The sequence below is a fragment of the Wyeomyia smithii genome, chromosome 2 (assembly GCF_029784165.1).
Source record: "Wyeomyia smithii strain HCP4-BCI-WySm-NY-G18 chromosome 2, ASM2978416v1, whole genome shotgun sequence".
NCBI lineage: Eukaryota > Metazoa > Arthropoda > Insecta > Diptera > Culicidae > Wyeomyia > Wyeomyia smithii.
The window spans coordinates 16,894,525-16,908,726 of record NC_073695.1 but is presented as its reverse complement, the minus strand read 5'-3'; the positions used below and the strand labels follow the sequence as shown (position 1 = coordinate 16,908,726).

General features: G+C 42.1%; 3 protein-coding genes across 5 annotated transcripts in view; 2 read left to right on the top strand and 1 right to left on the bottom strand.

Annotated features, from left to right (window-relative positions):
- Positions 1-7,226, top strand: part of LOC129726146 (uncharacterized) — an 80,579-nt gene extending 73,353 nt beyond the window's left edge. Inside the window, exons 4-7 of one of the 2 annotated variants that reach the window (XM_055682831.1) lie at positions 5,867-6,041; positions 6,104-6,249; positions 6,321-6,456; positions 6,521-7,226. In XM_055682831.1, the coding sequence (XP_055538806.1) occupies positions 5,867-6,041; positions 6,104-6,249; positions 6,321-6,456; positions 6,521-6,694 (631 nt within the window). In that variant the 3' untranslated portion in view covers positions 6,695-7,226. Of the gene's footprint in view, positions 1-5,866; positions 6,042-6,103; positions 6,250-6,296; positions 6,457-6,520 lie in introns of both variants that reach the window. The other variant, XM_055682830.1, reaches the window with a different exon arrangement.
- Positions 7,227-7,263: 37 nt separating this feature from the next.
- LOC129726147 (bromodomain-containing protein homolog) lies at positions 7,264-12,670 on the bottom strand. 2 transcript variants are annotated; one of them, XM_055682832.1, is made up of 5 exons: positions 11,930-12,670; positions 9,975-11,863; positions 9,749-9,888; positions 8,064-8,495; positions 7,264-8,002 (listed from the first exon to the last, which is right to left on the bottom strand). In XM_055682832.1, the coding sequence occupies exons 1-5, from the start codon at positions 12,525-12,527 to the stop codon at positions 7,540-7,542; spliced, it is 3,522 nt and encodes a 1,173-aa protein (XP_055538807.1). In that variant the 5' UTR covers positions 12,528-12,670; the 3' UTR covers positions 7,264-7,539. The 2 variants fall into 2 exon arrangements, with proteins under 2 accessions (XP_055538807.1, XP_055538809.1); XM_055682834.1 differs by having other exon boundaries at positions 7,264-7,999; positions 11,930-12,669.
- A 119-nt stretch (positions 12,671-12,789) lies between these two features.
- LOC129726148 (OCIA domain-containing protein 1) lies at positions 12,790-14,113 on the top strand. The gene is made up of 5 exons (XM_055682835.1): positions 12,790-12,970; positions 13,025-13,159; positions 13,215-13,390; positions 13,452-13,621; positions 13,685-14,113. Exons 1-5 carry the CDS (start codon positions 12,911-12,913, stop codon positions 13,921-13,923), a joined length of 780 nt encoding a protein of 259 aa, XP_055538810.1. The 5' UTR covers positions 12,790-12,910; the 3' UTR covers positions 13,924-14,113.
- Positions 14,114-14,202: the final 89 nt, after the last annotated feature.

The window sequence follows — 14,202 nt, the reverse complement described above, 5'->3', positions numbered from 1 at the left end:
CTAATGATCACCGTCCGTGGGGTGTTGAATTTTCTCGAGTCTTTTCCCTGGATTTCTAGTTCAACTCTTCCAGCCTCCGCTTTTAGTTTGGCGTAGATTGCTTCCGACCACTTCCCGATCTTTCTCTCCAGCAGTAACGGTTGAAGGAGCTCCCTTTGATTGAGATTCGTAGCGATTCGTTACGGCATCCCTTATCGAAGTCACGTAGGAAAGCCGGAATCTTTCCAGACGTACCGTTTTGAATGGGACAGTGCCGTTTTTTCGACTATTTTTAACCGTCACGTCTTTTTGTTATTTTGTACCGACTTCGGATACTCCTTGAAAAATTCTTAAATAAAGCTTGGCGTTGAAATTTTCCTAGATGAAATATGATTACAAGTAGCCAAGACTTTTTAAATATTACTGAGTACGTTTTGTGTCTTCCTGATAGTACCGCACTATTGGAAAGGATATTCCGATCGTGGACTGACGAAAGAGTCACGATTGAAAGTTGAGACCATGATAATGGTTAGTCAAAATGTCTATCAACCATGTGACAAATTTCAGAAACTCATTGCGGAAAATCACACTCTTCTACGCTAAATTAATTCAAACGCTAAGTATCGAACAGGATCGGGTAGTTTCATCAAAGCAATGAATAATTGTTTGCATGCTTTGGTTGGTAAAAATTTTCAAAAATCAATTTTAGCATGTGTCCCATTTTTTGAACCTATTTATCCCGTTTTTATCCCGAGAAAATCTGGTCAGCCAGTCTATTTGATTCTGTATTGTTGTGATGCATTAGTGTTAGTGAGATAGTTTTCTTTGTTAGCTGTAAGAATCTCGAACAAAAAAATAAAAAAAAGAGATGAATTCTACGCACACTATCTCAGATTGCAATGGTGCTAATGTTTGTGAGATCTTGCTAGGAGAACTCAATATGCATGATACACACGCTGTACGGATTTCGTTTCAAGTGATTAGATCCGTACGACACAGTTTTTGAGGAATAAATACAATTAACACTATTTACCAGACAATATATAGCTCAAAAGTGATTAAGACTTACCTTTTCAATCGATTTCAAAAGGATTCACAGAGTAAACCCTTATATCCCACTTGAAAAACGTTTTTATCTGAAGAAATGATGGCTGAAACCGATACACGATTGATTTTTCATTTTTAATATTTTCATTACATGGCCTACTGACGCATAGGTTACTTCAACAGAAGAGCAACAGTTTAACAGACATGTTCATGTCACTATCATATGGATTTTAATTTTTATATACAAGTTACCCAGTTTACCTAAGTTTAGAAATTTGATGATTTCTGGTTTTTGTAAATCTGACTCAATAAATAAAATGAATTCAGAAGAATCAAAAACACAGATTTATTTTTCGTCGAAGCATTATAAATGTTTTAAATCATTTCCGTGTCTTCATTGAATGCGGCAACCAACCGGTTCACAGTTGCCCGTGAATTGTGGCTGACATTTTTGTTCAGTACGCACGCCAGAAAATCCGTCATCATCCGTCACCAAACACTGCGAAGGATTTAAATTGCATCGATTGCATGTATTGAGCGCTGTACATCAATACAAATGTTTCCGTTTATTATCATGAATAAAAACCCGGGTTTAAACGGCATTGTAGAACATACAATATGCGGTTGTTCATTTTAAAGAGATGTTTTATATTTTTTCAAATCCTATGCAATACTGATGTTGGGCTGAAATTATTATAGAATATTGTTATACGTTGTTTGTAATGTAATTGACCAGGAAATTATTGATTTAATGACAGATCAAAAACTTACTGCTAGCCAACGAATAAAAAGCGACACCAATTGTTCTTCGGAAACCGATAATATCGCTGTTGAAAACATATACTCAGGGGTGAGTGAACATCATGGATAATAACTCAAAACTGAGTAAACATGGTAATTATGAAAATTTGGGTAAATGTTACTCAATTATCCTAATCAGATTAGATTTAAAATAAAGCAGCGTGTGAAGCCTGCTCAATACTGCTTTACGAATCCTTTTGTTAAAGGAGATAGATGGTGGCGCAGCATCTGCTGGCGTTGATCAACGTTACCCCACGGTAGTTGCTGCATTGTAGTCGCTTGCTTTTTTTGAAGATGGGGCATACATTTTTTTCCACCTATTGCTCCTAGTCTATCTTCCTACCAAATCTTGGAAGTTACCCAGTGGAGTGTCATTGTTAGTGCCGCTTTACCGTGTTTTTAGAGCTCTTCCGGTAGTTTGTCCTTGCCTGTGGCTCTTTTGCTCTTCAGTGACCCAATTTCCCGTTTCTTCTCCTGGATCTCGGTAACTGGGATATTGCTACCCTTTGTAGGCACTCTAAGGTTAACTTCTCTTCTCTTTGTCTCCTTATGTTGCTCAGCTAAGGCGGTGTTTATCAAAGAGCTGCTTTCACCTGAAGACCACTTCACACCCGCTTGTGATCATTTTTCCCTTCACGTCCCTACACATATCTGGACTCGGTGTGTAGCTTTTACGAAATTGGTTCATCCTGTCAAAAAACTTGCGCGTGTCATTAGCCTGAAACAGTTGCTCCAGCTCTTCACAATTTCTGTCCTTCTGCTGGCGTTTTTTTCTTCACAGAATCGTGGTCAACTCATTTCCCAAGCAGCAAAATTTGTTTCGTTAATGAACTTTGTGCATCACAGCAACAAATTCTTATGCGAAATTAAGTTGCAGTTACATCTCAGTTTCATATACAATGACAAAAAAAGCGCAGGAGGTGGAGCCAATTGCAACATTTTCGTTGTTTCAACACAAGTTTCAAGAATGAAACCGCAATGTGTATGAACTTATGCATGGAATTTTATAACAACATGGTAAATGCTGCATTGCAAATTAATGGCTCAGTTTTAAATACTGCTTCCCTTATCATGCCAATGCAATCGTCATTACCAGTTTTTAATTTTGCTTCTTCAATTCATCAGTACCTTAGCGTGATAATGAAATTCAAAGCAATTTATCATATCGTTTAGAGACCCACACTTTTTGGACGACTTCTAGTCCAAGCACCAAAGAGTTACAACGCAGTAAATAACCTCATTCCAAAAACAAATATAAGGCGAACGATCGAGCAAAAGTTGCTGTGACATGGCTTCAGAACATGACAGCAACTTTTAGAAGTATTTTTGTGTGTTTGTTTTTTGTATCTCGCAAGCATCACGTTGGCAACCTATATGCTCCACCCACTAGATCTATTCAGTGAAGGTTAGGTTTTCAAATGCCGTTTATACGTTTGAACAACAAATCTAACTTCGCGAATTACGTTGTTGGTGTGAAGATTTTTGAAGCAGCGATGCAACTTTAGTTGTTGCTTGTTTCTTTACAATTTCATCGTAGTAACAAGAAATGTTTCTTAAAACCTCGGAATTTCATTAGTGCAACAAATGATCACAATTTATTTTTTTATTATGTTTCAGTTGTTGCTTGGGTTTATGCTCGTCCAAATAGTAGGGGCACCAAAACTCACAGGAATGAGTAAATAGCTATAATCTAAAAGACCCGTAGTTTTCTTGTTGCGATTTCGTAAAACAAAGTTACGCAAATTAACGGTGGCTACAATATTATAGAATTTCGTTCGACTCTATCTGCAAAGATAAGAAAGTTAGATGCTGGATTTCATCGAAAATTTTGGTCATTCTAATTTGTAATTACAGGAGAATATGCGCTCCATCATTTGTAACATCTTCATAGGAGGCTGTCGAATAATTAACTTAGCGTCTCCACCGTTAACAGGAAAAGGAGGCGCAGGGTCAACATTCGCGTTGGAGTAGGAGGGAGCTTTTGTCGCGTAATTAAAATGGCTAGGGGCACCAAAATTCGCAGGAATGGTTAAATAGCTATAATCTTTTATTTTTTTTTTTCCAGTTTAAGCTTTAGAGCAGCATTTTTCGCTTTTGTCGACCTGTGTAATTAAGTTTGATGGATTTTCTTTGGAAGGTAATTATATTAGCTTGCTTGTAAAATAAATCTACGCTCTTGCGAGCGGTCTTCCGGCAGTCAACCGGGACATTCACCATGACGGAAGAAAACATACATGTAGGCATGTTTTTGAGTTCTTTCTATGTTTTATTTGAGCCGTTGCGGAACAGAGTGTTCTATGTACCATCGAGCAAATTTGTCAGGAGAAGCAATTTTCGAAAAATCTCTGAAAAAAATTCTGTTCAACGGATTCTATCATACAAAATGTTCTAATATAAAGGTTATAATGGGATTTAACATGTGAATACATAAAATTACCATATTTTGGCGAAATAAGTGATTTCACCATACCAATGTACATAGACCACTCTGATTTCATGTATATTTCAATCCTCGTATCGTTTCGGAACAGAGTGGTCTATGTACATAACCATAAATAAAAATGACGTTAACTCGTACAAAATGGCTAGTGTCACATGTTATATAATGTACATGGCATGTCACATGTAACATGTGACCTGTAACATTACATGTAACACAATATGTTACATAACTATTACTTAATATTTGACATGTAACATTTTTCGTGTTACATTACGTGTAATATGTTACAAATCACGTGTAACATGTTACAGGACAACTGAAAAGTTACATATCACATGTAATTTGTTCCATGTCACATGTTACATGATGGCATTACCTCGATTTATGTACATAGACCACTGTGTTCCGAAACAGAATGGCCATTCTGTTTTGGACAAAATTTCAACATGTTATAAATCAGCTTTAAAGTTCGATTTTTCGAAATTTTCTAGTCTCCTAATTTTGGCTTCTTGAGTAGATGCGGTGTATGTAAAGAACTCATTTTTGAAAAAAATGGTCTTTAGACCACTCTGTTCCGCAACGGCTCATTTATCAATTCTTCCTCAGTTTTCGCGATAAAATTGTTGAGTACCTAAATCTCACGCTTCACGTTTGCCCAGAAATTCTTGATGAGACGCAGCTGGGGGTCGTTGGGCGGGTTCGCCGACTTGGATACCAAATCGATTTTCAGCCGTTTCAACTCGTTTAGAGTAGTGGGCCGACACCAGATTTGGCCAGAACACCGCGTCTTTAACCTAATTGTATTTTTTGATAAACGACGCAACTTCCAGCTGGCACTTCGTACTATAAATATCTTTAGCCACAGCAGCACCTTCTTGTGGAACTTGGGGTGTGAAATAAACTCTACCTAGGAGCTCACTTACTTTATAGGGGGAGTAACATACAAAGTGCCCTGCCGGTCGTTACCATCCAGGGTGAAATAAGTCTTTTCGTCCATCACCACCACCACGCCGCGATTCGCACATCCCGAACTGAGGCACTTTTCTTATCGGTGAAAGCAGACAAGATATTTCGGTCCAAAATTCCCCCTCCCAGATCTGGTTTCCGTTTAGAGTTTGGTTCGTCCTGAGTCCTGCAATCTTGACAGTCGTTCATAAAAAAATAACATCTGAATATCTACAAAACAAAGGGACAGAAAGTTTTTGGGTCAAAATCGCGGCATGTTTCGATCAGTAAAATCAGAAGTTTGGATAATAGATGCTATGTTTAAAACCAAGAACTTGGAACGCAGAATTGAGAACATAAATCTGTTGACTTTGAATGTGGATTAGAAAACTTATCGACAATTCTAAAAAAAAAAACAAGGGAAAAGTTTGAGCGCCTAAATTCATGACTTAAAAATAAAGCTTTAAGCTCATATTTCAGAACACAAAAAGTGAAGAAAAATGTAGGAAGAAGAACGTTAAATTTAGAAGTTTAAGAATCTCTGTATAGAGAAAGTTTTCAATAAAAAACCAGATGGTAGAACTAAATACAAACATTACAATCACTCTGCGTGGTTCGATAAAAACATAACTTTCCCTTAATTCGTTTCAGCCGCAAATGGCAACGTGAGCACAAGAACGCCATGGGCAGCCCCGTTTTCGGTTACATGGGTGGCGGCCAAGTCAAGACGCCGGTAATGGGACAAGCTCCCTATCAGGTCACGCTGGAGGATCGCATGCGGTGGGCCCAGATAGCGGACGTAATGGCACAGGCAAATCATTACGCGGTAATTCCTACAATCTTTTTTTTTTGCGGTAGTCAAATAATAATCGTTTCTCGATATACCAGGCCGAACCAGTGGCACCGCCCCGACCAGGCTCGGCTATGTTTGGCTATCCGACAATGCAAACCATCGGCAACATGAATACGCTGAGTATGCACGGAACATTACCACCGATGCACGCCGGATCGCTTCCGCCGGTTCCTCTTCCAAGGTAAGTGCAATCGTTTGTAAGGAAACGATGGATTTTCTCAGAAATAGTCCAATGAACTTCTATCCCAACAGAGGACTCGGTCTCAATCGGAACGGCATGCGGACGCTGGAAAACTCAAGTTCCAGCGAGGAGGAAGATCGGGCCGATCTGCTCGGCAGAAACTTCAACGTGCCACGTCCCAAAAGCCGAAGTAATGCCAGCGTTACTGTGAGTAACTTGAGTTTGAATTCAACCTGAAATTGTTTTAAACGTTTTTTTTTTTGTAACGCAGTCTGGAATCTACTACGACGTGGACTACGCACCGACCGGAGCCGAACAACTGTACGGCATGGGAAGTACCCTCGGCGGTAGCACACCGGTGCCGAGTTCCAAGGCCCAGAGTAACATACCAATGAGTACGTACACATCGAATAGCCGACCGGTGCAGACTACTTATTACAAGTGAAAAAGAATTAAAGAAAAAAAAAACATAGTTCTTTTAAGACTCAAACAAAAATATTTTAGACGAACAAATCCCAGTAAGAACAAGCTCGAGCGTGTTCAGTCAGAATAAGTGAAACCTACTACTACCCGCTATGGTCAAGGAATCTCACAGACTGTTGAGAAGTGTAAAGCCTCTTTCATATTTCTGAAAATTTTAGTTTTATACGTTAGGCTTGTATAATCACTAAAATTCTATAAATAGAAAAAAAAACTTCTCTTAGATTAACCTCTGATTTGGCGAATTAGACGAAAAAAAAGTTGTACAGATTGCGAAATTTTATTTTAAGAGCGTGAACACTTGATAGCGAAAGAGAAAATAAACATAAATTAGAGTAAAATTTTAGGCTTACTCAAAACTAATAGAGATCCCATCCTGAGCTTTAGGTTGGCGAATTAGTAGACATGCTTTTTCCCGTAGCTTTAGATGAGAACAAAAAGATATTGCAGCAAGTATTACTAATAAAGAAAAGCTATGAAACGTGTTAATCAAAGAACTGTCTTCGATTGAGGTCCGAAACGAAAAGCCATGTGTTGCTGTTCATATTTTTATTCACGTATCGGATAATACATCGCACATAAATAATACACTGTAGCAGGTATGAATCTAAGACTATGTACCTCTATATTCCTAATAAAAAACATACATAAGCAGGTGTCCAGGGTCATCGTCGTAAAACAGAACGCTCGTAGCGTCTCCTCATAACTTTCCTTTTCCAACAATTTTGTCACGATAATAACGGTGTAAGCTACAATAAACAATAACGGCTAGCATACTACCAGCAAACGACCAGTTCGTCGCAACGATCTTCACAGCTTCCCGGCGGGTCCATCCGCGCTCGACACCTGGCTATGATAGTGCAATGCCTCCTGGTATGCCTTATTGACGGCTTTCCGTTCGGTCGGTTTTCTCGACTCAATCAATTTGTTTTGATCTAGCTCCTTGTTCACACCCAGCAGTTCCAGTTTGTTCGCCGGTAGCCACTGCCAGGTCCGTTTAACGTCGAAGAATAGCACCAGGAAAACCGGTTCGTCATAGTTTGCTTTCAGGGCAAGAACGTCCGCCGGGGGAGCCGGCAATGGCACACCATTGTGTACGAATCCGTTCGGAATTTCCGGATCGATGATCAGTGCCGGATACCACGGATAGCCCCGGCACTTGGCCCAAACCAGCTTCAACGGTTCCAGCATTGGTTTCTCCGGGAAGGCTTCCGCCTCACTGGTGGACATCTCCGAATCGCAGAAGGACTGATCGTCGTCCATGCTGGAACTGCTGAAAAGGATTGTTGCGGTTTATGATTTTGACCTGAGAAGATGTTAGTAGAAGAGCTTACCCAAACTCCGATTCAGTACCGCTTCCACTAAATCCACTGCAGCTGCTACAGGTGCTACCAGTGAAGCTGAGATTACTATCCTCCGAGTCCGATATTTCCCGGTCCTGTCCGCCGCGGTACACCCGGAAGCTGTCCGGGATGGCTTCGAAGGTTTTTTTGTCTGCCGAATCGGACGACCTGCTGCTCCGGGATGGTCCTGGGAGCGAAAGAAAACCGGCCTCTCCCGGTGCACCTCTACCTGCGCCACCGACAGCGGATCCACCTGCGCCAGATGTTTTGGCTTTGCCAGAGCTGCCTCGTTTTCCGCGGGTAACCTTCTTGGCGGTTTTCTGTAAAAGTTCCTTTGTCTCGGCAATGGCTGCTTCTTCCTTTGATGGAGTTTCCGGTTTCTTTAGTGCTGCCTGGGCTTTACGTGTGAACAGGACGGCCGTTCTGTGGGGGAGGGATGATTGATATTAATTTTCCGTTCGATTGTTCACGGGATTACAAGATTGTGACTTTTTCTAAGGTTTGTTTTCCCAGCTTTTTGGATCCAACATGTTCAGAATTTTATTGTTTGTTAGTTTTTCATTATGCGGAGAGTTTTAATTTTCTGGATTCAACTTTCGTTAAATTTAGTTTTTTTTTCCTGTATGGCTTCCTCACTGCGACCAGAATCGTAGATCTATTGTGAGATATGCCCGGGTGTCTGCTGTATCCCGCACTTCTGTTAATAGCAAAACCTCTATTGAGAAGTGGCATGCTTATTATTATTGTTGTTCACCAGTGGTCGTGTGTAATGTGCTACTCTTCCTTACTATACCGATACTCGTTCCTCTTGCAAAAAATATCACCAATTATAATTCCCTGGAGAAGTTTCGTCGTGCGTCCTTCTGGCCAGTTTTATTTTTTGTTAAGAGGAAATCACGCAAAGGCATTTGTAGATTTCAGCGTAAAGGAAGGGTAACTGGTGGAGAGAGCCTGAGAATAAACCCATGCTTAAGTCCTTTTTGACATCGGATGGCCTGATTCTACTAAGATTCGAACCCATGACCATCCGCTTGACAAAGCGGACTCTGTAACCTTGCGGCTACGCAGCTCCCCTAAAGATTAAGGTTGTCTAAGCATTGGAAATTCCAGACGTGGGATTTTATGATCTTTAAAATCTCGAATTTGAAGTTATAAAGTAGTCAATGTATGTGATTTTTTCGAGGATGTGATATAGACTTAAAAAAATTCCCTCGTCCAGACGGGGCAAGTCTTTTCTTCCAGGGAAATCTTCTCTTCCGATCAGATGTAGTAAGTCGCTATACAAGTGTGAGAGCAGGCAATCGTTCAGTTACAAAAATAACTTCCACAAGGCAGTGTATGTGTGGTTGATCGAGGCGTGTGTGGAGCAAAGAGCAATAGAGAAGGGTGATCGATATTGGTCTTAGAGGAAACTACCTCTCCCAGTAGTTTAATTGGCCAAAACACCATGCCGATCTAGACGAGGGAAATTTTTTCTGAGTCTATATCACAACCTCAGCCCGTGTTCATTATTAGCATCCTCGAAAAAATCACATACATTGCCTACTTTACAACTTAAAATGTAAGTCACTGCACAAAAAAATGTAATTACTTCATGAAGTAGTCGAATTTGAAGGCTGAATTCTTTGCAATTTGGATAAATATCTTGAAATCGAAACCATGCAGCGCATACATACCTTCGATTCACTCCCGAAGGGGACGGGCTGTTGTTAAGAATTTTCAACGGACTTGCCGGTGGTGTTTGCAGCTTCGGAGACTTCGTTATGGCTGGCTCTACCTTTTTAGTAGCAACATCGGCTGGTGGTTTTTCGACAGGCTGAAATAAAGTAAAAAAAAAAACGATTCATCACTCAACTCATTCAACTTTAAATCTTTCGTTCCATTTCCCGCTCGGGAGCTTACAGCACTTGGTTTCTCCGGTGGTTCTTTGGCGATTGCTCGCTTGATTTTTGCGATTTCATTTCGGATGTACTTGATCTTCTTGGAACGGGTAAGTGCGTGCTTGATGCCGCTAGCTTTCGTGACCTGCTGCTGCAGCTTGTCGACCAATCCCTGACTGGGTGGTTCCTTTACGAGCAGACTAAGCTGCGCTTCGATGTCATTTAGTAAAGAATCCTCGACCTCTCCCTTTTGGATAGCAGGTGGCGTGGGATGTATTTTTTCCAACAAACCTGCCCGTTCTAACTCTTTTCGGATGGTGCGGAATATTATCGTTCCAGCATCTCGCATTTTGACTCCGGCCCTGTAGAAAATTGTGTCTTTGTTGTTGTATGTTAAACAATTTTGAATCATCAGTGCAAAATCCGACTCCAAATCTTCAATGCTCGTGTAGTAGCCGGTCTTCAACTTGGTTCGCATGGTTCCCAAATCCATGGGATGCTTCACGACGGTCAAGTAGTCGGCGACCTCGTCCGTGTCGACTGGCTCTCGGAAAATTTCCTGTATATCCTTCGCTTCCAGCTGATCCAGAATACGATGCAACACCGACTCGATTGGATTGAGTTGTGCCATAACGCACTGCTCGCTTGTTTTAATCAGGATCAGTTTAAGCTTCTCCCGTTTGCGAACGAGTTCGCATAGAAGCCGAGCACGTTCCAAATCTTGTCGGAGACACTGCCAATACTTAAGCTGTTGATAGAGTTCGCGAGCATCTGGAGACCCGTCGGTTTTATCACGGACTCCCGGACCGCCTTGTGTTTGACCAGCACTCTGAAGTCGCCGCAACAGCGGAACACCATTACGGTGCTGCCGTTTAAGAGTCCAGTAAGCAATCAAACGTTGGATGAATTGCGGTTTTTTGGCGATGTTGACAAGTGAAGAAATTTCCTCTACTCGATTTGGGGGGATTGTAGGGATTAGAATGACTGGAGCGGAAGTCCGCTTGAGGGCAAGCATTTTGCGAGCTTTTTTCATTTTTTCCCGACAAACCTCTCTCGGGTCAAGTTCTCCACCGGATTCTCCGGGAGAGGAAAACGCATTGCTTGGTGTATGGGCGTCACAGTAGGCTGTCTTCTGAACTACGACCGGATGCGTGTCGTTACCACGGACTTGATCCATTCGCATGCACAGTCCTGCCTGTTGAGCGCAAGTTACGTGAAAAGCAGCATAGCAGGAGTTTCGATTGCATTGGATGCATGCTCCCATTCCTTTCTGCTTGCAAATATAGCAAACCAAACGCCAGCGCGCTGGCGGTATCATCTCGATCGAATCGATAGGTTCCAGAAACACCGTATTAGCAAATCTTACTTCCGGTATCCACAAAGCGCAAACGACGTGAGCCCACTGGCCATTGTCCGTTTGTTTAAAAGCTCCTCCTGTATTGGGACACAGCACACAGTCAACGGATCGACTAGGACTTTGAAGACACCTACGACAAAGCCACTGTCCCTCCGGAATATACGGCACACCGTAACAATCCTGATGAACTGCCAAGTTACACATATCGCAGAATAGAATAACATTCGTGTTCTGGCATTCGCCATCCATACAGATGCAGCAAACTGCATCGTCATCGACAATAGCCCCATTTTGACCAGATGCAGCTGCCTGAAAGTAGGATTCTTTTTCCAACCGATCCATCAACAACTCCAACGAATCAACTGCCACCGGGCACAGGTTCTGTGCTGCCCGGCGCTCGTTCATTATGGCCAACCAAGTAGTGTCCTCCTCGTCCACATCGTACTCCACCTCGCCATCGAGCTCCTCGGAGCTTTTTTCGATAAACCGAATGTAGGCATTTGGCCTAACCGGCGCATCACAAATGGAATAGTCTTCAATTTCTTTAAAAATTCCTACGAAAAAAACAAAACACAAAAAAAATGTTACTAAGAGTCAAAACTTAAAGGATTTAATATTACCCTCTGGCAATTTCACTTCTGGTTCGGTTGGCGGTGGAACCGCTAGCAACTCCAGATCCGGATCGTTCATCCGTTGCTTGTGTTCCTCCATGCTAATCAGAGCAAACTCATCTTCCACGGATAAATTAATACTTTTTCCACCAAACTCAATCTTCACCAAGTTCTCCGCTTCAACGTAGGTCAACGATTCCCGAGCGGCCGCCGACTGCGCTTTATTCTTCGGAGTTACTCCGACCTTCTTCTTCTGGCTTCTCTTACTGTTGTTGTTGTTTTTCGGCGGTCGAACGGGCGTTTCGGCTGGTGTATTCGGCTTTGCACTGGCTGGCGGCTCGGCACAACCTCTGTTCTTCCCCTTGGCAGGAGATTTTTCCGGAGAGGCTGTCGCCGGTTCTGCCGCCGCGACAGCCGTTGGTGTAGTCGTCGTCGTCGTCGTCGAACCACCAACCACCGGCGACGGATTATCATGGTCGTAGTTGTTCAAATGATACTGCAACCCGATCACTGATTTGTATTTTTTCTCACACTTGGGACACTTGAACGGGGGACAGTTCTTGTTCAGGGTCTTGATGTAGTCCTGCACCTCAAAGTCAAGACCCATTCTGGCACCGTATTAGAGCACTACAAGCTGTGCGCGAGGACAACGCAAACGAACCGAACGCTGCGTTCCGTGTTTGTGTGTTTACACTTTTCGCTCCGTTTTGTACCGAAAAAACTCTGCGTGACAGATGCGTGAGCGTAATGCGAACGCCGCTGACAGTTGAAGGGAAAAAAAACACTGAAAGCAAAACGAAAGTGGAAACGGTGCTGAACTGTCGGGGGGCGAAACGATGACTTTGAATGAATCCTTCGGTCGGATTCGGGAAAGCTGTCATTATCAGCTGTTGAGATTTGCGGCTTTTCCACCTATTCCAAGTTATGAACGATTATTGCGTCTTTTGCTAAAATTACGTGTATGAATAAATTTAACTAGTGTTACACAGTATGGACAGAGCGGAACACTTCCAAGTTCAACCGGCAGAGGAAGGCCCCCGGAACGCTTTGGTGATTTGTTGTTACTTTATTGGTGTTCAGTTTCCTTACCTTTGCTTTCCATAGAATTATCAATTTTCACCGGAAGAATTGAAAGTCCTTCAGGAATGTAATAGGGAAGCATTTTTTCAACGTTCGCTACCGTTTGGAACGGTGTGCGGCATCGGGACCTGGTATGCCATCCAGCGAGGTTTTCTGAAGGTAAACTTGCTTTCATAATCGTTTAGTTTTGTATGTGGAATTACTTTCTTTTTAGCCTGCTGCTCGGTTTGGGGCTGGTCCTAAGGTGTTTGTCGGTATAACACTGGGATATTTTATTGGTAAAGTCAGCTATCAAAGTCGATGCGCTGATAAAATTATGCGTCTCCCGAACTCTCGGCTTGCCGATTTGGTTCGCCAGAGAAGACAAGGTGGTAGCAGCGTTGAAAAATTGTAAGTTTATTTTAAAAATAATGTTGCAGACAGTTGTTTAAATTATAATGCATTTCAACAGTTTACCGGATCAGGGACTTGGTGCTGGAAGTATGCTGTCTCCGTTTGGTCCAACCACACCGAGCGATAGTTACACCGAAAAACATATGCACCGTTCGGATACGCTGAACATGGATATTCACGTTCCACAATACTCCGGCCTGGATGACAGTGCTCGACCTACGATAGATTGTAACTTCGAAGCAATATGCTTACTAAAAAATGATAAGCTTTAATCATTTCGTCCTCTCACAGCAAACAGGGCATTTGAGGAGGAACTTCAGCTTCCGCCGGGTCCAGCAGTGACAAAGTCCTACGAAGAGCTGCGTCGGCAGAACCGAGAAGAGTACCTCAAGCGGCAGCAGGCTCCCTATCGGTCACCGGTTCTGGACGACCAACCGCCGATTAGGCGCGAACCGGAACCGCCAAAGTATGACGAGCCGCCTCAGACCCCGCAGAGGAAAAATAAATACGGTGATGCTTGGTCGCAGTAGGTGCCCAGTAGGTTAACTCCAAAATTGATTGGCATTTTCAGCAGCCGGAAGTTACATTTTGGTTGACTTTAGTGATTGAACTTAGAGTATATATTGAACATGCAATAACTACTGTTTTGTGATTGTAGAAGCTTCGAGTGGAATTTGCATGCAAAATCAATGTTACAAAAATAAATGCGAATGCTAATAATTTGGGACTTAATACATCTTGAAGAGTAGAGCCTTACAAATAAAGATATAAAAAAAAACTTTAATATTTTTTATTGTGCATTTTTTCGG

What these genes read in the sequence shown, in the direction of transcription:
- LOC129726147 (XM_055682832.1), bottom strand. Translation starts at nt 12,527, where the DNA reads ATGGGTCTTGACTTTGAGGTGCAGGACTACATCAAGACCCTGAACAAG. An exon ending in CACCGGAGAAACCAAGTGCT is followed by an intron (nt 9,889 to 9,974) that starts GTAAGCTCCCGA and finishes ACTTTATTTCAG; the next exon opens with CCTGTCGAAAAACCACCAGC. An exon ending in GGTACTGAATCGGAGTTTGG is followed by an intron (nt 8,003 to 8,063) that starts GTAAGCTCTTCT and finishes AATCCTTTTCAG; the next exon opens with CAGTTCCAGCATGGACGACG.
- LOC129726148 (XM_055682835.1), top strand. Translation starts at nt 12,911, where the DNA reads ATGGACAGAGCGGAACACTTCCAAGTTCAACCGGCAGAGGAAGGCCCC. An exon ending in AAGGCCCCCGGAACGCTTTG is followed by an intron (nt 12,971 to 13,024) that starts GTGATTTGTTGT and finishes TGCTTTCCATAG; the next exon opens with AATTATCAATTTTCACCGGA. An exon ending in TGCTCGACCTACGATAGATT is followed by an intron (nt 13,622 to 13,684) that starts GTAACTTCGAAG and finishes GTCCTCTCACAG; the next exon opens with CAAACAGGGCATTTGAGGAG.